Consider the following 24,895-nt stretch of genomic DNA (forward strand, 5'->3'; position numbering starts at 1 on the left):
TTCGGATTCTTCTGCCCTTAGTCACCGTCTCCGTCCAACCCCCTACCAACTACCGCATCTTCATGATTCATAAGCACTTTTTGAGTAACATTAACTAGATTTATCCTTGAAACAGCAGAAATAAGGTGTTCCCTATAAAAAATTCACATTTGGAACTCTATCAGTTGCATCAATATTTTATTTAAAGTTCATATCAGGGGGCGCCTGGGTGGCTCAGTCGACTACACATCTGCCTTCAGCTCAGGTCATGATCCAAGGGTCCCGGAAATCAAGTCCCACATCAGGCTTCCTGCTCAGGGGGAGCCTGCTTCTCCCTCTCCCTCTGCAGCTCCCCCTCTTTGTGCTCACACACTCTTTCTCTGTCAAATAAATAAAATCTTAAAAGTAAAAAAAAAAAAAAAAAAAAATAAGGTTCATATCAGGAACTGTGGATATATGGAAAATCAGAGGCCCAGGTTTATAAGCCTAAGAAATCTATAGCCAAAAAAACCCCCCAAAACCAAAAACCTGCCAAAAGAGGCTAGAGAGATTAAATTACAAAAGAAAACACCCATACAAAAAAGAGGGGAAACAGAAACAAGTTGTAGCTTATGCTACAATATAACTTAAAGCTTCTACTTAATATTTATGAATCTATAAAACTGTCCCTATTGGGTATGTTTTAGAACCGGTAAAACCTAGTTTATTGACCTTCTGCAAATGCATACTCTTGGACCTATTCTTTCCTAGTGGTATATTTATAAGATGATCCTACTGGGTTTTTTCTTTTTAATTTTTGATTTTTTGTTTATTTAAATTCATTTAGCCAATCTATAGTACATCATTAGTTTTTATGTAGCTTAATGATTCATTAATTGCATATAACATGATCCTACTGGTTTTAATGTTGTTTTTTTTTTTTTTGTAACTGGCTGTTTTGAAAAATTTGATCTAAGTATATTGGATATTCTAAATTAACCCATTATCTGTTTTTTTAAATATTTTATTTATTTATTTGACACAGAGAGAGATAACAAGTAGGCAGGCAGAGAGAGAGGAGAAGCAGGATCCCTGTTGAGCAGAGAGCCCAATGCGGGGCTCAATCCCAGGACCCTAAGATCATGACTTGAGCTAAAGGCAGAGGCTTAACCCATTGAGCCACCTAGGTGCCCATTATCTTGTATTTAAAAATAAAACTTTAAGGGGTGCATGAGTGGCTCAATCAGTTAAGCATCAGGCTCTTGATTTTGGCTAGGTCATGATTTTGGCTAGGGTTGTGGGATCAAGCCCTGTGTTGGGCTCTGCGCTCAGTGGTGTGTTTTCCTGAGTTTTCTCCCTCTTATTCTGCCCCTCCCCACCAAACTCTGTCTCTTCTCTCTAAAATAAATAAATCTTTAAAAAATAAATAAATACTTTAATAACACCAAAAATCAGAATCCCTATAAAGAATATAATCTATTTCAGGGTGCCTGGGTTGCTCAGTGGTTAAGCCTCTGCCTTCAGCTCAGGTCATGATCTCAGGGTCCTGGGACTGAGCCCCGCTTCCGGCTCTCTGATCAGCGGGGAACCTGCTTCCCCCTCTCTCTCTGCCTACTTGTGATGTCTCTCTTTGTCAAATAAATACATAAAATCTTAAAAAAAAAAAAAGAATATCATCTATGTCAACTGAATTTTATACAACATAGTCAGTTGAAATTAGAAAATTCATAAATTATCATTTTTAGCTACAACTTTGTTAGAAAAACTAATCCCAGGTATAGAAATGAATGACTTTTAAAATGTCCTCATTTGGCTATGAGCTTTTGTGATGCAATGCCAATCACTTGAAAAATACATTAAAAAGTCTATGAAAATATCACTTTATAGAGACGTTAAGATTGAACTAAAAATAAGGAAAGGAGAGCATGTTTGAATGAAGCAACATGTAGGATCCTGTCATCAGGCAACTGGTTGTTAATCGACTGGTTATTGAATTAACTTAGGGGCAAATTGCCTCAATACTCAAATTTATATATTTTCCAATTTTCTGCTTACTCAGATTGTTTCTCCAGATCCTTTCTAACCCATTTCCAGCTATAGATTCACAAGAATCAAGGCTAAGCAGCTAAGCAACCTGGACTGAAGCATTACCAGTGCTGCCAGGCAGTGATTTTGTTGCCATAGCAACTCTTTGTGTACTGGCCAAATGACCAGGTAACATGAGGACCAACTGCTGTGACAGCTCTTTCCACACCAGAGTTGACGGCTGAACTACTGTGCACTGATAACAGTACGTGTCCAATGGTGGTAGGCTAATTTTGACCTAAGATATAACCTTTATGCATAAAATTTACAATCAACTGAAAATTATAACAAGAAATATAACTAGAAATCTGACGGGGTGCCTATCACGTTAATTATGTAAAGGGAAAGTAATTTAAATATCAAAGTACTCCCTCCGTGAGAGAACGACACTTTTCAACTGTACACTGGAAGCCAGGATTGCCGCAGTTGTACATAAAAAAAAGACCAACAACAGATGGGTGGGAGTTCTTATGTGTGGCCCTGGGGACAGACAGAGGGAGGGCATTTCAAGCACCAAGAGCCCTACATCCCAGTCCCCTCTCCCCACGTGCAGGAACCCAGACATTTGAAGCTCAAAACCAAATATAAGTAGGAACTATTTATTATGTGACGAGCTTCTGTTCCTGGCTTCCCCTCCGAGCCCCTCTGACACACAGCCTTCCGTTCGGTTTCTCACAAATGGACCACCTAGCAAAGACATTTTTTGACCTTCTAAGTGTGTCTTCCATAGCAGCGGACCAGAAGGGGCAGTACCTTGGAAATGCTGTAACAGCAGCTGCATCTTTTGCTCTTGCTCCTTCTGCTGAAGGGTCAGTCTCCGGTCACACTGTAGTTTCAGATGCTCAAGGGCAGACTCCAGTTCACGAACCATATTATCCCGTTCTAGAACCTTCATTTTCATTTCTTCATTCTGTAACTGGAGCTTCCGTTCGGTTTCTCGCAAATGGACCACCTAGCAAAGACATTTTTTGACCTTCTAAGTGTGTCTTCCATAGCCTCGCAATAGCCTACTTCTCTTAGGCTACATGAACAACTTCCTTAGCCACTGTGGTGTAACTAAGCAAATGCTCTGTAACATACCCAACAAAATAACCTAAGAGCCTATTGAGTTTGCTGGGATTCTGAACCGGTAACAACTTTACTTTTAATATCATGTGGCTCTAACTATCACCCCTCCATCATCTCTCAGTCACGGTCATTGCAATTTACAGTGACAATCATCTAAATCCATTTCTTTGGTCTTAAGAAGAGAATGGGGGGGAAAAAAGAGAGAGAGAGAATGGGAACTTAGAGACTCTTGTAACATCTAGATACTGCCCAGTGTTAACTCCAAAATGCATGTTATAAATAAGTAACAGACTTTTAAAAACTATATGGAGTTCCGTCTCAGATTGTGCATTTAGTGCAATGGGTTCTTCTCTGCATGGCTATGGAGTGAATATACTTCAATGTATGTGTCACTTGCTAATGTAATGACCTTCTCTCTAGAAAAATGCTAATTTCTACAAAGGGTACCCAGGGTCAGAACATCCACTGACCTTGGCCTGCGTGGTTTGGATTAAGAACCTTTTCTCTAAGAGCACCAGAAAAGAATTCTATCAAAGCTTCCAACAGCACCGCACCATTTTTTCTGCCCTCCACACACGTCGTGATGGGATGCGCTCTTATCAGTAATAGTAGCTCACTACTGACAGTCATTACCCAAGAGGAGGGCTGTGCCTATCATTTCCATTCATTTCTTCATCTTTATTTCACTTGTCTAACAGAACTGGAACTTTATTTTCAAACTCCAATGTTTTATTTTTCATTAATGGTCTGATACTCCCTTAAATGGAAGATACCTTTCAGAGAAAAGAGCTATTATTTGCTTAACACTTCAGAATATATGCCTTAAAAGAAGACATTATTCAAGTTAATGTGAAAATCTATTATTATCTTTGCCACTGATGCACCACTTCATTTTCATTTCAGTTCATAGGTATGATGATAAAGTACACGTAACCCGACCCTATAGCAATAAAAGAAAGGAAACCTGATTTTGGAGGGCCCTTGATTTTTCATGAATGCTGAGTAGTAACAACCAAATCTTGAAAATATCCAAGAAATAGTGATTGAGGAATACAACTTGAATTCTTGGGTTTTTAAGCCTATTTGAAAAAGCCCTTCTTTCAAAAGGCCCATCCCACGTTAAGAACCTCCCAAAGTGAGGCACGCATACTTGGATAAGCACACAGCTTTCAGACGACCACATTCAGTAGTGCCAGGAAAAATCACGCTTAAATCTGTAGTTACACCATCAAAGCTTTATGCCTTTCAATTTCTGAAACCTGACGTGTAACCATCCACTTTGGCCCCCCATACAAGAAAATCCTCTGTCCTTCCGAAACAAACCTTATTGAAATATCTGAAAAGAATAGCTCTCATCTCTACAGGACTCAGGCAAATGAGTTTTTCCAAGACATTTGCTTCACTACGAGAGAGGTTTTGGAGTGAGGCTCTGAGTGAGTTCTGGCGACTCTGAATACTTTCATTCTTGTATTCAATTGCAGCTTCCAAAGCTTCAATCCCTTCTTCAAGTTGGAAAAGAACATGTTCTTCCTAGATAAAATAGAAATCGCTCAGTGTAAAGGAAATAATTAACTTGGACTTCATGTCATACACTAAGATCTCACTCTGCTATCTGAGTCTAACGGACTTACCATTTGTCTACTAAATCTGAAGAAAATGTTTATTGAGTGTGTACACACACATATATAAAACATACAGTCACTGAATCCTCGTACTAAACCTCATGTATGAGGTCACACAGCAAATGCGGATAACTAAGGAACACACTGGAACAAAGCCTCAGCCCCCAGGACCAGGACTAGAGCCATGTATCTCCCCTCCACAGCTCCACAAGTGCACAGTATGTGTTAGATCTGGAGACTCCCAGTGTCCCCTCAGGGATCTATCGAAACGATAGACTGCCAGGAGGGAAAGAAGAAATAGACTTAGAATAAATTATTAAGAATGAGTCATCAAAGAGGGTCTCTAGGGAAAAAAGAGTATGACATTAAAAAAAAGTAGGGAGGATCTAAGGACATGAAACATTTCATGAAATTCCTATGAGATGCCATTAAAGGGCAAACAAAGGCATTAAAAATGTGGATGATGGAACACTTTTTTCATAAGCTAGAGAAGATTTCCTTTGTAGGGGACCAAAAACAAACAAACAAACAAACAAACAAAAACAACCAAAAAAACCTTGGTGAATCCCTGTCAGAAAACCCAGCAGTTCTTCGAACTATCCAAACATCTTATTTGAGGGTATTCAAATTTCTGGTAAGAAATTATTTCAGACCCAGTGAGACTTGGGTAGATATTTCTGTATTACCTATATGTGTGGTGGAGGCTACCACGACTTTAGGTTCCTTGACCATCTTGTCCATACTCATGTCCTTACTGCCTAGTACAGTATATATCACACAGTTTAAACTCAATTAATTTATCTGCTGAATGGGTTTATGAGGGAAAAGGAGAAAAAAATATTTTCATATGTCTGATTAGATGACCCAAATATTTCTCTCCACTCCTTCCTCCAGCACTTCAAAGGAAAAGGAGGTTAAATTTCCAATCTATCTAAAGAATAGTTAATGTGACTTCCAGAACTCCTGTTTTGGAATTCAGGGGAAAGGTAAGTAATAACCTATTCTAGTGGGAGGTTGAATAATACTTATTTTTAAAAGCCACTTTCCGGGGTGCCTGGGTGGCTCAGTGGGTTAAGGCTCTGCCTTTGGCTCAGGTTGTGATCTCAGGGTCCTAGGATTGAGTCCCTCATCGGGCTCTCTGCTTGGCGGGGAGTCGGCTTCCCCCCTCTCTCTGCCTGCCTCTCTGCCTACTTGTGATCTCTCTCTGTCAGATAAATAAGTAAAATCTTAAAAAAATAAAATAAAATAAAAGCCACTTTATAAAAATCTTCTGAAAGAGCCATTTTGAAAAGATATATTTAACGGCTATTTTGCTTCTCTGGGCAATCACTAATCATCAAGAATTTGATGATTTGATCATCACTCCATCTGGAAGAAAATAATATTCAACTTTTTAAGAAAAACAAACTTAAGCCCTGAAAGTTACATCAGTGAATGGGTAAGAGGAACCAGAAAATAAAAGTGGGTTATCCAAAGTACATATTTGACTTCTGAATAATGCATACTATGATATTTTGCCAAAAACAAATGTGGAAAGAGTTTGCCTTTATATATGTCTGAGAACAACTTAGCAGAAATTTAGTTTCTATAGTTTTGGACCTAAGTTAGGGAAGTACTATGAATGGCAATGAGAAACTGGCCCAGGATAAAAAATTTGCCCCATGACAAACAACAGATTATGGGGTTGACTATGCTTTATGAGAGAGCACTGCTTTACACACAGGCACCAGGGATCTTGTTAAAATGCAGATTTCTCATTCAGCAGGTCTAGAGGGGCTCACCCCCCAGCCCCCCTCCCACACTGAGGCTCCTGCTGTTGATAGAGACCTCACACTGTGAGCAACAAGGACCTAACTCAGGTTTCCCAACAGTTTAGGTCACACACCCCCATCAGTAAAACAAACAAACAAGCAAGCAAACAGAGCAAAACCTTTTAAGAAAGCCCTGCATATTTGTATATTTCTCCATAAATTATATGCATGTTCTAATGTTAAAACATGATATTGAAAGTGTATTAGATGAAATAAACATAGATATAATAGTTCTTATGTTTTCTTCCTATATCCCACTTACTGAGCAATTAGAACCACTTTCTAATGCTCTGCATTAGAAAAATGGAGCCACTTTTTTTTTTTAATTTCTTTATGGAGTTTTCCCAAAAAAGTAAGTATTTGTTTTTATTAAATTGTTGGGTAATCCTGTACTAGTATAGTGATTTAAAATCAGTCCCTTCTCATTAAGCAGTACGATTATGAAAATAATTTAATTTATTGTGGAAAGAAAAAATAATCCTAAACTAGTTAAAAGAGTTAGAAGCAGCAGACTGTTCCACCCAGATGTTACTGATGTCTTGTGTTGCATCAGAATCTCACGTGGCCGATCATCTGTCACTGGCAGATCTATCCAGTAAGAGTAATCTTGGCTTTAAGGAAACAGTGGTGAGAGCAGAGCCCACCTCAGAGTGGTGCTCAGAAGAACCAGCCCTGTGGAAGGAGGCCGCTCAGAAGCTCACATGGCTACTGGAACCCCACGGTGGCAGGGGGCTCATCATTCCCTCAAACCAATCCCAGATGAGATGCTAAACAGATATTACTCATGGTTTTCACCACAAACTCTACATCAAGATTTGTAGTCACAGAATTCCATGTGAAACAGAAAAGTCAATGTTTCTTGAAGACAACGGGCCCTCAACCCTTCTGCAAACATCATTTGCTCAATCCCTTCTCCATGCCTTACTTAATGGTGTTCTAGCTACAAAGTCCTTCTTTCTTATATCCACCAGTATCATGGTTTTCATAATACAGCTCGAGAGTCCAACCCACCAAAGCTGCCTCAATGAATCTTCCCCTGCAAATGACCACTGCATCGTTTTGTATAAATAATGTAACAAGTATAGTTTTAGTATATTGTTATCACTTGCTTTTTTAAATGTTCTTCAGGGTATAGAGTTTTCTTGTATCTGTCACTTTCCCCAGATAGAGTATGAATTTCTCAAAGGAAGCATAATGCTTTTTATAGTTTCTTTGGTTTCTTTCATAGGGCCCAGTAACAGTCCTGGGCAGGCAAGAAATCCTTAAATATTCCTACTTTGCGCTATTTAAGGATCTTACAACCCTCAAATCTACAAGGCCAGGCTCTAATTTAACACCCTCAGGAGGACAGTCTGCTTCTGTGATCCTATGCACAAACTCAGACTATGAAACAGGGAAATGAGGTTTATGATGCCACCTTACCCCCGATCCAGTCTTCAATTCCTTTCATCCATGCAGTGAACAACAATCTTTTTATGAAACCCTTGCTCCTGTTCCTTCTTTTTTTTGAAGATTTTATTTATTTGACAGAAAGAGAGATCACAAGTAGGCAGAGAGAGAGCGGGAAGCAGGCTCCCCCTGAGCAGAGAGCCCCATGTGGGGTTCGATCCCAGGACCCTGAGATCATGACCCGAGCCAAAGGCAGAGGGCTAACCCACTGAGCCACCCAGGTGCCCTGCTCCTGTTCCTTCTTAACCAGCCCCCTTAACAGTCTCTTTGGCTTGCTCCATTCTAACACTATACAAGATTCAGCAAGGTATGGGGTTCCCAACTACTCACTTTCTCTTAGCAATTTTTTCTTGCTTTGATCATGACAGGACATCAACAATAAACATTTGCAGAGAAAATTCAGGCTCAAAAATTCATACTTGGCCTGATAAAGTAAGGGACGGGACTGCCAATTGATGTAAAATTTTGAAAATGGGCAGTCTGGGGGAATTTCACAACCATAAATATATTTTTACATAGTTTAAAAAAAGAAAGGTGAGAGGAGCCATATGCTCCTCATAAACGAAGATTCACACTCAGAGGTTTTAGATTTTTATGTTGTTTTTATATTTTTTCTTTTTTTTAAATCTAAATTCAATTAGCCAACTTATAGTACATCATTTGTTTCAGATGTAGTGTTCAATAATCTAACTGTAACTGATAAATTATCAAAGCTATTTTTACTGGGATTTGAATTCCATGCATCTACTGTCTGGAACATGCTCTCAAAGGTTGGGACTTTCTGGAAGAATTAACCATTAGTGCCCTAGCCATCCATAGTACGAGACGGGTTACTGAGGATTGTTCGAGAAAGAAGCATAGAGAGATGGTAGGTGCTCTCTTTGAAAGAACTGAGGAAAAGATTCCCTTTGAATCATCTTCTATATTCTGTGATGTCGATGACAAACCCCAGCTGAGAAAGGCCCTACTCAAGGGAAGCATTAGTGTCCCAGTCCCTGGCAATGCTGGAAAGGAGCCACGTCATGGACCTGTGTGTGAGGGTATCACAGTCTCTAGTCAAGCATGGCTTATGGCATGGAATAGGAACCCCGTAAACTGGTTACATCTGACAAAAGTCTCAAGCAAACAAAGTTTATCAGATTTCTCATTTTTATGTTTAAGTTAACAGAGACAAAGGAAATCATTCGAGCGACCCATCATAGAGCACTTCCAGTTCTAAAGCATACTGACTTACTTCAGGTGATAACACACTACCATTTTTAAGTTTCTCATCCACACTGTTCCTTCGTCTCTGTAGCTGATCCTTTTCTTTCTGGAGGGCTTGAACTCGTTCTGAAATCTTTATTTTCTCCTCAGCTGTGCTGTGTTGAAGCTCTACATTCTTTTCAGACAACTCTTGGTCCAACAAGTTCAGGCGAGTTGATATTTTCAAACTATCTGTGCTTAAGACCTAAAAGACACAATCACCAAACACCCCCAAAACAGTTATTTGAAATTCAGGTGGCATACAAACTAGAAAAATAGAGAAAATTATTAACTGAGTATATTTTTAGCTCCCACAGTGTTGTTTTTCCGTGGGGTTTTTGTTGAGGGGCAGGGTTCATTTTCTAAAATCTTAAGTTGAATGTCTTTTTTTTTTTTAAATGGAGATTCGGAATGCCTGGGTGGCACAGTTGGTTCAGCATCTGCCTTCAGCTCAGGTTACGGTCCCAGGGTTCTAGTATCGAGTCCCACATCAGGCTTTCTGCTCAGAGGGGAGCCTGCTTCTCCCTCTGCCTGCAGCTCCCACTGCTTGTGTGAGCTGTCTCTCTGACCAAAAAAAACAAAAAAATAAAAATAAAAATAAAAATAAACACACCTTAAAAAAATAGAGAGATTCAAGGGGCACCTGGATGGCATAATCAGTTAAGTGTGTGACTCTTGATTTCAGCTCAGGTCATGATCTCAGGGTAGTAAGATCAAGTCCCATGTTAGGTTCTGCGTGGGCGTGAAGTCTGCTTGAAATTCTCTCTGCCTCTTTCCTCCCTCCTGCCTCCATTCATATTCTCTTGTCCCCCCCAACCCCAAAAAATGGAGATTTAAATGTTGAATTTATTGAATTTATTGTCAGGCATTGCTTGGCCGCACCAGACTACAGAATATTGGTTTTGAGATGTAGTATTTTTCTTTTTTATTATCTCCTAAATTAAACTTTCCTTCCTTGGTCTGTTACATGGTTTTATGGCTTATAACTATATTATAATTCCCCTAAAGGTTGAGATTTGGTTTGTCGCTGCTTAAATATGTATTTTGTTTCTATTCTTATTTCATTCTGGTCAGAAAATATGGTCAGTTACAGTAATGGAGATTCTCATTATGGTCTAACCTACGAGGATTTTAAAAATAGCTTTGCATCTAAGTAATTATATGTACATATAATTAAAAATTATAAATTTTTTTAATTTAATTTTTTTCAGTGTTCCAAAATTCATTGTTTATGCACCATACCCAGTGCTCCATGCAATACGTGCCCCCCTTAATACCCACCACCAGGTTCACCCAGCTTCCACTCCCTCCCCTCCCAAACCCTCAGTTTGTCTCTCAGAGTCCACAGTCTCTCATGGTTTGTCTCCCCATCCGATACCACAAGTTTACTATTATTTTTTTTAAAGCAGCCCCTTACCTCACCCTTTTACCTGAGTCCCACTCCCCAGAAGCAATCATCTTCAACCTTTCTAGCCGTTTCTCCTGGTGTTAATGTCCATGTTCCTAAATAACATGACCCATTTCAGATATTGTCTATTGACTGACTATTATGGAAGATAAAGACTTGGCACCATTATGCTTCCTCTACTTCCCACTCCTCTAGTCTCCCAAAATAAGGTATATTGCAATTTTATGTTAAATCAATACTCTGTTGGGACACCCGGTTGGTTCAATAGATTAAGCATCTGCCTTTGGCTCAGGTCATGATCCCAGGGTCCTGGGATGGAGCCCCGCATCAGGCTCCCCGCTCAGCAGGGAGCCTGCTTCTCTCTCTCTCTCCCTCTACCCCTCCCCCAACTTGTGCTCTATCTCGCTCACTGACTCTCTCAAATAAATGAGTAGAATTTTTAAAAATAAATCAATACTCAGTTTACATGGCTTTGTGAATATTACTCACATCTGAACTATCTAGTATAAAATGACCCTTTTCCATAGGATACAACTTTTGGTACCATTTACTGATTCTTCCCCTAAAAGAAAATACATTTCCTCCAATACTGTTTTTTTTCACTTGACCAAACTTAAATCAGGGTGTCTGTCTGTTTCACACTTTTCTGGAAGCATTTAGTCTGAAGTCTCCATCCTCCTGGTCCAAACTGGTTATTCCAGGACCTCCTTTCGGTGTTACCCTGGGAATTTCCATGTTGGATCACACTTTCAGGACCCTGAGTCTTCTTTCTTCACAACTGATGCCCTCACGTTTGTGGAGCACATCCTCTAGTATTTTCCGGAAAGACTAAGTCAGAAATCATTTTTTCACCTGAAAATGTCCTTATTCTGCCTTCATACTTGATTCAGAATTAGGCTCAAGAGAGAAGCCTTGATTGGAAATCACTTTCATTCTGCAGTTTGAAGACGGCTGTAAGTCCCTTAGTTTCTACTGAAGAAGGTAAAGAAATCCAGTGTCATTCTGATTGTTGAGATTTGCAAGTGACTCATCTCTTCCATTTGGTAGCTTTTGGGATCTTTTCCTTAGTGTACTCAACACTTCACAATGATAGACCTTTGGCACTCATTTTATCAGGCCCTCGATGACCTATTTCAATCTAGAGTCTCATGTCCTCGGAGTTGGGAAAAATTTTTATATTATCTTTGATAATCCCCTCTCCCATTTTCTCTGTTATATCTTTCCAAAATTCCTATTTCTTGGATGTTGGACTTTCCAGATTTATCTGCCAACTAAATTTTTCCCCCCATTTTCTATATGTAAAATTTCCAGCAGTTCCCATTTTTTTTTTTTCAGCAGTTCCCATTTAATGGATAGAGCATCACCTTTCACCACCTTGACGAATATTAAGGATTTGTTGGAAGCTTTTTCAGCTCCTTCGCCTATCTCTAATGTCTCTGAGCTTTTTTTTGTTTTATTCTCAGTCTCTGTCTTCCATGTTAGTAACATTCCTGAAATGGTTGTCCCATGGAAGAGTCAGGTATGAAAATGCTGATATCCTGTGTGGTGGGTATGCTTTGTTACCATAGTGTATATCTAGGGTCTGGCCACTTAGATGGGGGTGTCCTAGGGTGTTTGGTGTTTGTAGGCCTTTTTTTTCATAAACTGTTTCAGAAAATCCACCAATGTCCCGCTTGGGAGGTATAAATCTGGGTGCCAGCATTCTGGGATCCAAGCAGGGTTAAGAAATGGCTGTCTCAGGATTCATATGTAGACTGGCCTTTCATTTGTTCCCTGCTGAGTATTCTGATTTACCCAAACCTCTATTGTACCTGGTTCAACATTCAGAAGATAAACTATCTCGATTCAGAGTGGGAAAGAATGACTTCCTCATGGTTCTCTGTTTTCATCCTTATGCCTCACTCCTGCCTTCTGAAAATCTCGGTACCTTCATTTCTGAGTCTTTTTTTTTTTTTTTTAAGATTTTACTTATTCATTTATTTAGATGAAGAGAACATGTGCATGAGTGGAGGTGGTGGAGGTGGGGGGCAGAGGGAGAGGGAGAGAGAATCCCAGGCCCCACATGGGGCTCAATCTCACGACTGAGATCACTACCTGAGCAGAAATCAGAGTCAGACGCTTAATGAACTGAGCCACCAGGTGCATCTCTGAGTCTTTTTAAATTTTATCTATGTGAATTCTATTTTATAAAGATGTTATTATCTTAAAAAAAAAAAAAAGACTAATGCTACAGCTATGGCTCTTACTGATGTCCCTCTCAAGGCGCTTGGATTGCAGCCTCTTTTTTTTTTTTTTATTACCTTTGATAATCCCTTTGATAATTTTTTTTTTTCAAAAAACTACTTATTTGTTGCTTTCCATTTTATATTTCTTGGTAATCTTTTGTCTTCTGTTGTCTTATCTTTTTTTTTCCCTTTATGGATATATAGTTTTTGCGTAATAGCTTTATTGAGAGATAATTCACATATCATAGAGTTCAACTACTTATTTTATTGATCAAGATTTTATTTTTTAAGCAATCTCTATACCCAATGTGGGGCTCAAACTCACAAGACCAAGATCAAGAGTCATATACTCCACCAATGGAGCCAGCCAGGAGCCCCTAACTCACCTATTTAAAGTGTATAATTCAATGGTTTTTAGTATATTCAGCATTGCACAACCATCACCACAATCAATTTTAGAACATTTTCACCCTCCCCAAAAATGAAACCCCATGCCCATTTGCAGTTATTCCTTTCTTCCCAACCCACAGCCCAGCCCTAAATAACCACTACTCTACTTTCTGTCTCTATGGAATTGCCTCATCTGCACATTGATATAAATGGAGTCATAAATCCGTGTTCTTTTGTGGCTGGCCCCTTTCCCTTAACACAACATTTTGGGGTTCATCCATGTGGTAGCATGGATCAGAACTTCATTCCTTTCTCTTGCTGAGTAATATCCAATGGTACGGATATATCACTTTCTGTTTATCCATTCATTAGCTGATGGACATTTGAGTTTTTTCCATTGGGGTCTATTATGAGTAATGCCGTAATGCACTTTCATGCACAGGTTATTGTGTGGACACGTGTTTTCACTTCTCTTGGATGGATACTAGGAGTGGCACCACTGGGTGGTGCAGTAACTCTGTGTTTAACCTTTTGAGGAACTGCAAATGGTCATCCCAGGCAACTGCACCAATCCCACAGATAGCGTAGGAAAAGTCCAATTCCTTCATATCATCACCAACACTTCTCATCTAGTTTTCTGACCACAGCCATCCTATTTTTTTTTAATTTTTAAAAATTTTTTAAAGATTTTTATTTATTCATTTGACAGAGAGAGATCACAAGTAGGCAGAGAGGCAGGCAGAGAGAGAGACATGGGGGAAGCAGGCTCCCCGCTGAGCAGAGAACCCGATGCGGGACTCGATCCCAGGACCCTGAGATCATGACCTGAGCCAAAGGCAGAGGCTTTAACCCACTGAGCCACCCAGGCGGACACAGCTGTCCTCTAAGTGTAAAGTAGGAGCATATCTACGTTTTGATTTGCATTTCCCTGATGGCTAGTGATGTTGAGCATCCTTTCATGTTTATCGGCCATTTGAATCTCTTTTTCGAGAAATGTCTATTAGATCCTTAGTCCATTTTTAAACTCAGTTGTCTTTTTATTTTTAATACTTCTTTATATATTCTAGATACAAGACCTTTATCAGGTACATGATAGGCAAATATTTTCACCCATTCTGTGGGTTGTCTTTTCAACACCCACTTTCTTGATGGTGGCCTTTGCATAACAAATGTTTTTAATTATGACTAAGACCAATTTATCTAATATTTATTTATTGCTTGTGCTTCAGGTGTAATATCAAAGAAACCACTGCTTAACCCAAGGTCACAAAGATTTACACCTTGGTTTTCTTCTAAGAGTTTTATAGTTTTATTTTACATTTAGGTCTTTGACTTATTTTGAGTTGAAATTGTATATGGTATGAAAATATTTTTTAGTATCACACTCCTTGTCCGAAATGCATAGGATTGAATCTTGTATTTCTTAAACACTGAAAAAAGATGTAATCTATTTACATTTTGTTCAGAAAAGAACCCAGCAATGTAACAGTTTCCAATTTTTCTTCTGTTTCATTAAAACAATCTTCAAAGAATCCATTTCACTTTGCTCTGCTGGGGGTTTCATTTATTTGTATGTCTCTACCTATCTCAGTATGTTCTTGCTCTTAAATTTTACATTGTGTTGAAAGGGGAAAACTTCCCGTTTTATTCCCTTGGATCATGAAGTAAACTTATTTCAGGAAAAATATTTTCCTCCTTATTCCTTTTTATTTTTCATTTTTATTTCTTTTGTGATACATAACATATCATAAAAGTCCCAGTTTATTTTCTTCTATTTACTCACGTGGATATTTTGATTTGCTCATCTCCTTTGCTGTGGTTGACATGTTTTGAGGGCTAGCTCTTAAAACTTGACCCTGACAGCCAGCGTGAGCAAGCTACCTGGATACAGCACCAGCAACTAAGCTGGCTGGAGGGGCTGTCCCTACCCCTGTGCCCCACAGCCTGGTGCTACTAGCTATTGAACAGGACTGAGGAATGGAGGGCGGGAAGAGGTAAGTGCAGGTCTCCATGCTTGTCTACCTGCCATCCTGAGGAGGGGAGGTTGAGAACACGCCACCACCATCTCAGATCCGACTGGTCTAGACACTGGCTGAAAGGCAGATCTAATAGAGGGAGGTCACTGATTCTCTCTGTTCCATTACTCTGTGTCCTCGGCCTGCTGGGTAAAAAGTCCTTTTCAAGTCTGGGGCAAGACAGCTTCATTTTCAGAAGCCATTGGTGCTGCTGTTGAAAATATCTACAGCTACATCCAAAAAAGCTATTGCCTGGTTCTCCTTCTCCCACCACAATCATTCCTTTTGCAGAACTTGAAATTGAGGCAAACTCCTTCATAAAAATCCCTTTTTTGGGCTTATAAAACCCGAGTTCTCCAGCAAAAGTTCTTGTAAAGGCCCCCACCTCATTATAATCTGAAAAATGAACATATCTTCATTACATAAAGTCTTTCTTCTAAAGGAACCCTGCAAACCCCTAACTTCGGGTAGTTTAGATCATTTTTAAGACTATTTTTCCAAATTACCAGTGTTCTCTCTACAGCATCAAACGGTACAATTTATTTCTTAAATAGAGGTTGCCAGGGGAAATGAAGAGTTGTGGCTTCATGGTTACAGACTTTCTATTTGAGGTAATAAAATGTTTTGGAAATAGGGTGATGGTAGTATAACCTTGTACATGTGATTAATGCCATTGAATCATACACTTAAAAATGGTCAAAATGGCAAATTTTATGCTACGTATATTTTACCATAATTTTTCAATGCCAAAAAAAGTTAATCATACTTGGCAGAACATGGAACATTTGATGTTAAAATTGCGATAGATTTTAGTGGTCATTAAATAAGCACTAACATGCAAAATACACTGAAAACCAGAACAGATTTTCTTGCAGTTTCGAATTTCACAGTGGTCTGCCTACTTCCTAGGAAAAAAATCCTCCTTCACTGGCTTACAACCACAGTCAAAGAGCATAACAGAGAGAATACCTGACTTGATCTCAGTTTCTTATTTTCTAGGTGGCTCTTCTCCTGTAACAGGGCCTCCTTCTTACAAACGATGGCCTCTCGCTTCTTTAAGTCTTCTTCCAGCTGCTCCAGTTCTTGGCGTTGGTTCAGGACTTTCTCTACTTCTTCATCTAGCCATTTCTTTCGCTCATCCATTTTCTACATTAAAATTCCAAAGAAAAGTTACATCACTTGTTTTTCTTCTGCCATAAGATGAATAGGGTAATAACAGAACTTCTGATTGCCTAAAACACCCTAAATGAACATTTCTAAACTACCTGAAACACCTTAAGTGAACACTTAAAAACTCCCAGCGAGGATAGTAAAACTGTTCCTGTCTAAACCCATCAAGAATGGCTCCAGTTAACATCTTGCTGTGTCTTATAAGGAATAAAGGTGTCTTCCCCAAATATGTTCAAGTCTGGGGTTGTCTAGGCTGACAAAGAAAGGGCTGACAGTTTTCTCCATAGATATGAAGGGTCAGTTGTGAGAACATGCTGGGATCTTCTCGGTCACAGAGGAGCGCACCTTCCTCGTAGCACTTAGGCTGCCAGCTGCTCTACAGTCTCTCTCCTCTTCTTGAGTTCCTCGATGGACTGCAGAGACTGTCTTTTCTGCCTCTCTATCCCCCATGCCTGGTATACTTCCAGCCCATGACTGGCTTCAGGAAAATGTCAAATGACTGACTGAATGAATGCCTGATTCCATCAGTCAACGAAGTGAATAAATGAACCCACCCCGTGGAAGACACATATGGTGGAGCACGGGAATGCACTCTGCACGGTAGCCTGTCAACATCAAGTAGTTATAAAATAAACAGAGCTGAAAAGATTCCTGAAAAAAGCATCTTAGTATTCTCTTGAATGGAGGACACCCAGAAACAAAGAGAACAGAAATATGAATGGACTATGCCTACCCAAGATGAACTCTACCAAGTGCCCATCTGTACTGCAGACATAGCGACACCAAGCTAAACAACAAATAATGGGAAAACAAATCAATACAGCACTATTTTCCAGTTCTTCTCCAGCTTAAAAATGGTGCCTAGAAATCTATATTAAAACAATGAGATACAGTTGGTTGAGTGTCTGCCTTCAGCTTAGATCATGAGTCTGCTTCTGCTTCTCCTTCTGCTCCTCCCCTCACTGGCTCACTCTTCCTCCCAAATAAATAAAATCTTTATTTAAAAAAAAAGGGTTAAAAATAAAATGAGATAGTGAATACGCATAAGAAAAAGAGAGCAAGATGGCCAAAGCAAAGAAGATCCAGAGCTATGTAGACCTCCATCCAGACCTACCTAGCAGGTTTTACAAGCGCTATCACATCCAAATATAACTGAAGCCTAAAATAGTAGCTCATTCATAAGAAACAACCATAAGAAACAGGAAGGCTATCCCAGAGCAGCTACAGAAATACTTTAGTTTTGTTGTATCTGGTTCTACCTTAGAAACTCTGTATATGAGACCCTACGAAGTCTACCAATTAGATAAAATGCTCTATAAACACTCCTTGACTGTATGTGGAGTTTGAAAGATGAATAACAGGTCTTTTGTAAGGTCCATTCCAACAGGAGGGAGACCTGAAAAACTCTGATTATTGATAATAAATTCTATATACACCTAACTCCTAGGTACCGTGTCAGCAAAAATGGAGGGAGAGATTGGCTCTGCCTGGGAAATGGACGAAATGTCAGTGCTGGCCTCACAGAGTAAGTAATATTTTAATAGTGCTTTGAAAAATAGGTAGGAGTCCACGTAATACAAGTTTTTTAGGGAAACAATAATAAATGAATAGATTTTTCTGCATTTGAATAATAAAGGTTATGATTTGTATAATTCACTGTATCTTAGTAAGTTTTCTGAAAATTTCTTGATTTGTTTTTCTCTTTTTATAGCAAAGGTTCCTATCACACAGTCCCAATTTTAAATGCTTTCTTATAAAGGAGCTTCATTACAAATCAATGTCCTACTCTAAGCTCTTTGGATACTCATATGGATTACCTTATAATCTTGTTCTTGTTTACAGTCCAATCCTAGAAAGTGTGTTTTTGTTTTACAATATTAAAAAAACATGAAGTTTCATTTTTGTTTTATTAATATATTTAATCTACAGAGTGCAAGCTGTGGGAATCTTCTGGTTATCGTATTCATTTAAAATTTAGATCCTTAACATTTTGAAAAACAGGTCTCACTATTCTTTGCATTCCTATCTCTCCTACTCCCAGCATACCCTGTCTGCCCAGACATACTATTACCAAGCAGCATGGAATGTTAGGGTGATAGCACTTTAACCAGTGTCTAACACACACCAGTAAAATAAATAACTGGAGGGGCGCCTGGGTGGCTCAGTCGGTTAAGTGTCTCATCTGCCTGTGGCTTGGGTCATGATCCGGGGGTCCTGGGATCAAGTCCCACGTCGGGCTCTCTGCTCAGTGGGAAGCCTGCTTCTCCCTCTCCCTCAGTTCTCCCTCCTCTGGTGCTCACTCTCCCTCTCTCTCTCATAAATACATAAAATCTTTAAAAAATGAAAAAAAAAATCTTTAAAAAATGAACAAATAAATTGGAAATACATTCAGGTACTAAATCTTATTATTAAGATACATAAAATTTAAAAAACAAATTTTTCAGCATTAAGGTGACATATTAGCATTTAAGCATAATTACAGTTTTCAGTGCATTATTTTTTTCAGTAACATTTTTAGAATTGCCATTTTGAATTTACATAAAACAAAGATGTTGTTTCTTTAAACTTTGAGATTAGTTTATGGTTTTCTTTCTTTCTTTCTTTTTTAAAGAGAAAGAGAGAGAGAGAGCTGAGGAGGGGCAGAAGGGGAGGGAGAGAGAATGAATCCCAAGCAGGCTCCCATACTCAGCACAGAGCCCAACATGGGGCTCAATCTCTTGACCCTGAAATCATAACTTGAGCGGAAATGAAGAGTCAGATGTTTAACTGACTGAGCCACCCAGGTGCCCCTGGATTTCATTTTTTAAATGTGGCATTAAAACAAAAACTTTTTAATTCATCATATGTGGTACATATGTAATTTAGTTACATAGGAATCGGAGGGAGGGCTCTGATCCTTAGACATATATTGTTTCCGTGGGAATAAGCCAGGCTTTATTTGAATATCAAGACTGGTTTAGTCCCTTGGAAACAATCTAGTGAACATGGATTTCATGTTTATACATTCTACAACATTCAAATAAATCCATTTCTACTGAAATAAGAACACAGCACATTTCTGGATGAGAGAGTAATTTTTTAATGAGACACACATTTCAGCGAAATACCAGAAAATTTGTATTCAAGTGGCAAGGTCTAGTGTTTGCAGATTTTATTCAGAGTCCACCATTTTCTACCTCCATTTAGACCATCATCGGAGCAAACAGAAAGCAGGAAACACTGAATAGGACAGACAAACCTGGAGCTGGTCTGTTCTTCCAAACGAACCTTTTCTCTTTTTCATCTTAAATGCATCAAGCTCCTCAGCTCTCAGTTTCAGAGCTTCTTCCTGTTCCGATTTTAACTTTAGTTCCTGCAGAGAACAGAAATCGAAAACATCTTATTGCTTTTACTACCTGGCTATCATTGAATATTTATCTATTATTTTATTAAATATTTTTGTAAAAAGAAAGAGAATGAGTAGATGATAGCTGGAGCTATTTGAGAAGAAAACAATGTCAGCCCCTCACCAAAGCAAAAACCAGGAGATATTAACAAAACTAGGGTTTTTTTCCCCATGGTTTACCAATGTCACAAATCAGTGTAACAGGGATAAGAGTCTGAAAATTACAAAGGTGCTTTTCTATTCTGCCTTTCTGAACTCATGTCCTTTAGTTGGGCTATCCAAGGTACCTATCTGCCATAGGGATATTAGAATTTATGACAGTAGAAATATGAAAAGAAGTATTCCATTTCTGGCATTCAGAAACAGGATTTTGCAGCATGTGAACAGCCTTCCAAGATAGATCATGGTCCTATGAAGAGTATTTTCGAAATTTCTTCCATTTCGATCCACATCTTAATAGGCCCTGGATGCTCTCCTGGGGTTTAGAGAAGATGCTACTACCCACCACTAACGCATAGCAGGAATAAGGAAGGAGGCCAGGAACCAAAGTGGGTTGGTCCACATTACTGTCTCTTACTGGTCCCTGATGGGTAAGTATAGAAATTGAAAGTGTTTAGAAACCTTTAAAACAATGGAACAGAGTAATTTTATGTCTGTTGAATATTAATAGCCATAATAACGAAAAGATGGATTTTTATTTGTATTTTAATTTTTTATTTCATTTTACGACCAGTTCATGTTTTACAAAAGTACTGGGCTGTGACGAACTAATAACAACAGGAAAACTGCACCTTCTCCACAGATAATTTCAGAAGTACTGATATAAAGAAAGTAGAAGGAAACTCTTTCATTTTCCAGCCTTGGGAAGGGCAGAAAGGAGAAAAGAGGTGGTAATAAAGATGTGTGTCCCTGGCCTCGTGCGTTTTGGCCCCGAAAGGGGGAGAATAAGGTATCACTGAGGGCAGAGGGAGAGAAGGCAGACCGCAGTGCAGAGGTCCCACACCCACGTGGGCCTGCCCGGGCTCGCTGACGGAGTGGGAAGTAGAGTCAGCAAAGACAGACTGATGATAGATTCCATGGCCTCAAGTGACATGGAACCTGACAGCCAATGGGAATCAGTTGTCATGGGGCCCTGACCCCAACACTGAAGATGAGGACAGGCCACTGGGCTAGGAAGCTAGACAGAAGACCCAGCCGCCTCCACGGGGACTTACAATGCCATTAGGAGATGAAATGAAGCCAAAGTGCCTAGGAGCTCTAAATTGAAAGCAAGACCAGACTACATGTTACACCAGCTCTGGGCTGCTTCATCAGGGCAAAGAAAGGCAGACAAGGGACAGCGGTCACAGTCACTCCCAGGGACCAACTGAAATTCAGTTGGTTGAAATTCCCTTCCACGCCATGCGATGCAGTGAAAGCTATATACCCAACCACCACATAAACTGCATTCTCTTCAGGGAGAGAAGCACAGGGTGGACGATGGGAGAGACTAAGAAACTGCACATTCTCATTCAAGAGAGCTGGGAATTTAAAGAAAATGGCCAAATTACCAGAACAAAGTCTGAACAGGTTGACATGTGGTTAGTTCCTGTATTTCCAGCAATTATCATGATAAGGGCTGGGCAGAACAAGAGGGGTGCAGGTATTATAAAGAACAGAGGGCTTCTATTGACTAAATAACACATTTCTACTTGGTCTGTTCATCTGCACTGTATTACAAGTGAATTTGACCCCATTATATTGACCCACTAGTTTTCTCACGCTGCCCAGGCTCTGGTCCGTAGTTATAACTTAGCCCCAGTCACAGTTACAACAACTCCAAGATGTAGAAATAAAGACACCTTATGGGCACTGGGAGCAAACTGTCTGCTATGCGTCTCCCTCCATCAACGCTTTAAAAGTAACTGCAGTAGGTCCTACCCTCTCTGCTACCTGTTGCTCTGGATATTACTGCCTTTATCTTATAATCTAATCCCTGTTGTAATACTAAAGTAGCTGTGCACTGGTTATGATGCTAGGCTTCTCACAGCTACTTAATTATGCCACTTAATCCTCACAGTCATCTTACGAGACAGAGACTATCGAAAACTCCATGGTGTAGAAGGGGAACCTGGTACTTAGAGAAGTAAAAAGCTCAAGATCACACAATGGCCCACAGTTTCAGGGGTTCCCATGCCTTTTCTTTATTGTTCCTCCACAGACTTCCGGTAAGAACTGCTGCTCTAACGAGAACCTGTGCAGAAATCCTAGTATTCTCTGGAAGTGGTTTAGTCAAATGGAGAACGAACAAACAGCAATGCTAGAACGTTAGCTCTAAACAGAGGTCTCTGAGCAAAGTTAGCTTCCGACAGAGGACTGTGAGCAGGTTTTCTATTTTTGCATGAAGTAGTGGAAACTTCAATAGATCTTTGGGGCAGACCATTCCTTTTCCTGGATACTCGTTCTACCTTTAAATAGGGTCATCTCCCTGGAATGAGAGATATGGCCAAAAGAAGCGAAACTGCCCTAGATAAAAATGTAAAAAGTTTAAGTTACAGGCAGATTTGCATTTCAGCACACTATGCACTATACACTGCTTAGGGAAAAGAAAAAAAAAACACCTCTTATTTTGAGATTTAGAGACTGCTGTGTTTTGTTGGTTTAAACTATGGTCTAGGAGAGAGGAGAAGCTGAGACCAAAGATCATGTGACTGACAGGCAGGCCTAATCTTCACAATGGAGGAACGACCATAACACAGAAACTAGGTTGTTGGCAGTAGTTATGAGAAACGAACAGATCCAAGATATTCAGAAACAGCATCTATAGGCCTTAGTGGTTCATGGGTTATAAGGAAGAAGACAGAGCCAAGGATGACTGTTAGTTCACCTATCTGAATGGATCGAAATGTCTGGAAAAGCACATGGAAAGCTACGTATTCTTCCCTGAGGGAACAGGGAGGGGGAATTGTGGGGAGAGATGTAAGGAAGGTCATGAATTCATCTATAAGACAACCTCATGAAGAGGTCAGTGGCCAGACACAGGAATCCAGAGGTCAAAGGCAAATCCAGGATTAAGGATTAAATTTGGAAGTTGTCAGATTTGAACTGTAGCGATGGAAAAAGATGAAGTACCTAAGACAGAGTACAGAAGAGGCATAAAGCTAGAACTCGGAGGAATTCTTTTATGTGAAGGGCTGATAGTGTAGGGTGAATTAGCAAAGACAGAGAAAAACCAAGGGGAAGGACAAGGGGGAAATATTTCAAGATGGAGTGGTGAACTATGCTGGATACAGCTGAGGTTTTATAAGGACTTCAGTGACAGAGAGAGCACTAGTGAATTTCTCCAGAGCTTTGGAGTGGATGGTAGAGCCAGGAGCCAGATGCCAGACTGCAGAGGATGAGAAAATGAATGGAAGCACAAGAGCTAGAAACAGGTCCAGTCAACTTTCTAATCAACAAGTTTGGTCATTAAGGGGAAAAGAAAGAGAAAAGTATTAGGTTTAAAGAGAATAATTTTATTTATTTTTTTAAAAATTTTTATTTATTTGTTTGACGGAGAGAGGCAGAGAGGCAGGCAGAGAGAGAGAGAGGCAGATACAGGCTCCCTGCTGAGCAGAGAGCCTGATGTGGGGCTCGATCCCAGGACCCTGGGATCATGACCTAAGCCAAAGTCAGAGGCTTAACCCACTGAGCCACTCGAGTGCCCCTAACGAGGATAATTTTAAAATGAGAAAAATCTAAGATGTTAAGAAAGAATCTAGGAGGAAAAAAATTTGAAAATACTGGAGGAAAAAAAGAATTAAATGAGATACAAAGCACATAAGTGCTTAGAATAGTACTGACTGAAGATAAATGTTAACTACTGCTATAATAACTATTACATTATTAAGAATGAGTAGCTCAAGAAAATTAAGATAATAATTATATTTATAATAACATCTAAAAGAATAAAATATCTGGAAATAAATTTAAGCAAGGAGGTAAAAGTCTGTGCACTGAAAATTATAAAAGATTGCTGAGAGAGATTAAAGAAGACCTAAATAAAAGACAGCCCATGCTCACGAGTAGGAAGACCTAATATTGTCATGATGTCAATACACCCTAAGAACTCTGTGGATTCAGTGCAATACATATCAAAATTCCAATGGCCTTCTTTGCAGAAATGGAAAGGCTGATTCTTTAATTCATACGAAATTGCAAGGGGTCTCAAATGATCAAAACCATCTTGAAAAAGAACAACAACAAAGTTGAAGGACTTATTTCCATTTCAAAACTAACTGCAAAGCCAATAATCAAAACAGTGTGGTGCTAGCATAAGGACAGACACACAGACAAATGGAACAGAACTGAGTTTAGATATAAATCCATAAGGCTACAGCCAACTGATCTTTGACAAGGGTACCAAGTCCATTCTGTGGGGAAAGAATAATCTCTTTAACAGATGGCACTGGCACAACTAGATTTCCACATGCGAAAGAATGAAGTTTGACCTCAACATCAATCAACAACCTAAACATGAGCTAGAACCATAAAACTCTTAGAAGAAAACAAAGGGGTAAATCTTTGTGACTTCCCATTTGGCAGTGAATCTTTGAAAGACACCAAAAGCACAGACAACCAAAGAAAAAATAGATAAATCATAACAATCTTGCTCCACCAAAGAATATTATCAAGAAACTTTAAAGGGACACCTGGGTGACTAAGTTGATTAAGGATCTGACTTGATTTTGGCTCAGATCATGATTTCACGGTTGTGAGATCGAGCCCTCTGTCAGGTTCCATACTGGGAGTGGAGCCTGCTTAAGATTCTCTTGGGGCACCTGGGTGGCTCAGTCGGTTAAGTATCTAACTCTTGATTTCGGCTCAGGTCATGGTATCAGGGTTGTGAGATTGAGCCCCACGTCAGGCGCTACACTGATCCGAGACTGTGCTGAAGATTTCCTCTCTCCCTCTCCTTCTGCACCCCCCCCACTCAAATGCTCACTCTTTCTAAAGCAAATAAATCATTAAAAAAAAAAAAAAAAAGATTCTTTCTCCCTTTCTTTCTGCCCATAAACCCCCCTAAAAAAGAAAAGTTTAAAGACA

The 24,895-nt window shown here is 39.5% G+C and overlaps 1 protein-coding gene and 1 long non-coding RNA gene across 7 annotated transcripts in view; one reads left to right on the forward strand and one right to left on the reverse strand.

Moving 5' to 3' along the window:
- Positions 1-24,895, forward strand: part of LOC309846394 — a 50,090-nt gene that overhangs the window by 22,573 nt on the left and 2,622 nt on the right. For 2 of the 5 annotated variants that reach the window (XR_014301905.1, XR_014301907.1), the window contains 3 exons: positions 5,628-5,719; positions 17,894-17,971; positions 20,292-20,421. This is a non-coding gene — a long non-coding RNA (uncharacterized lncRNA). Of the gene's footprint in view, positions 1-2,019; positions 2,266-5,627; positions 5,720-17,893; positions 17,972-20,291; positions 20,422-24,895 lie in introns of those variants that run through there. The other 3 variants (XR_014301906.1, XR_014301908.1, XR_014301909.1) reach the window with 2 other exon arrangements.
- Positions 1-24,895, reverse strand: part of KIF27 (kinesin family member 27) — an 87,125-nt gene that overhangs the window by 7,672 nt on the left and 54,558 nt on the right. For both annotated transcript variants that reach the window (XM_082695216.1, XM_082695215.1), the window contains exons 12-16: positions 19,685-19,798; positions 16,246-16,422; positions 9,228-9,443; positions 4,435-4,641; positions 2,797-2,995 (exon numbers count right to left, since the gene is read on the reverse strand). In XM_082695216.1, the coding sequence (XP_082551342.1) occupies positions 2,797-2,995; positions 4,435-4,641; positions 9,228-9,443; positions 16,246-16,422; positions 19,685-19,798 (913 nt within the window). The remainder of the gene's footprint in view (positions 1-2,796; positions 2,996-4,434; positions 4,642-9,227; positions 9,444-16,245; positions 16,423-19,684; positions 19,799-24,895) is intronic.

This window comes from Mustela nivalis (assembly GCF_964662115.1).
Source record: "Mustela nivalis genome assembly, chromosome: 13".
NCBI lineage: Eukaryota > Metazoa > Chordata > Mammalia > Carnivora > Mustelidae > Mustela > Mustela nivalis.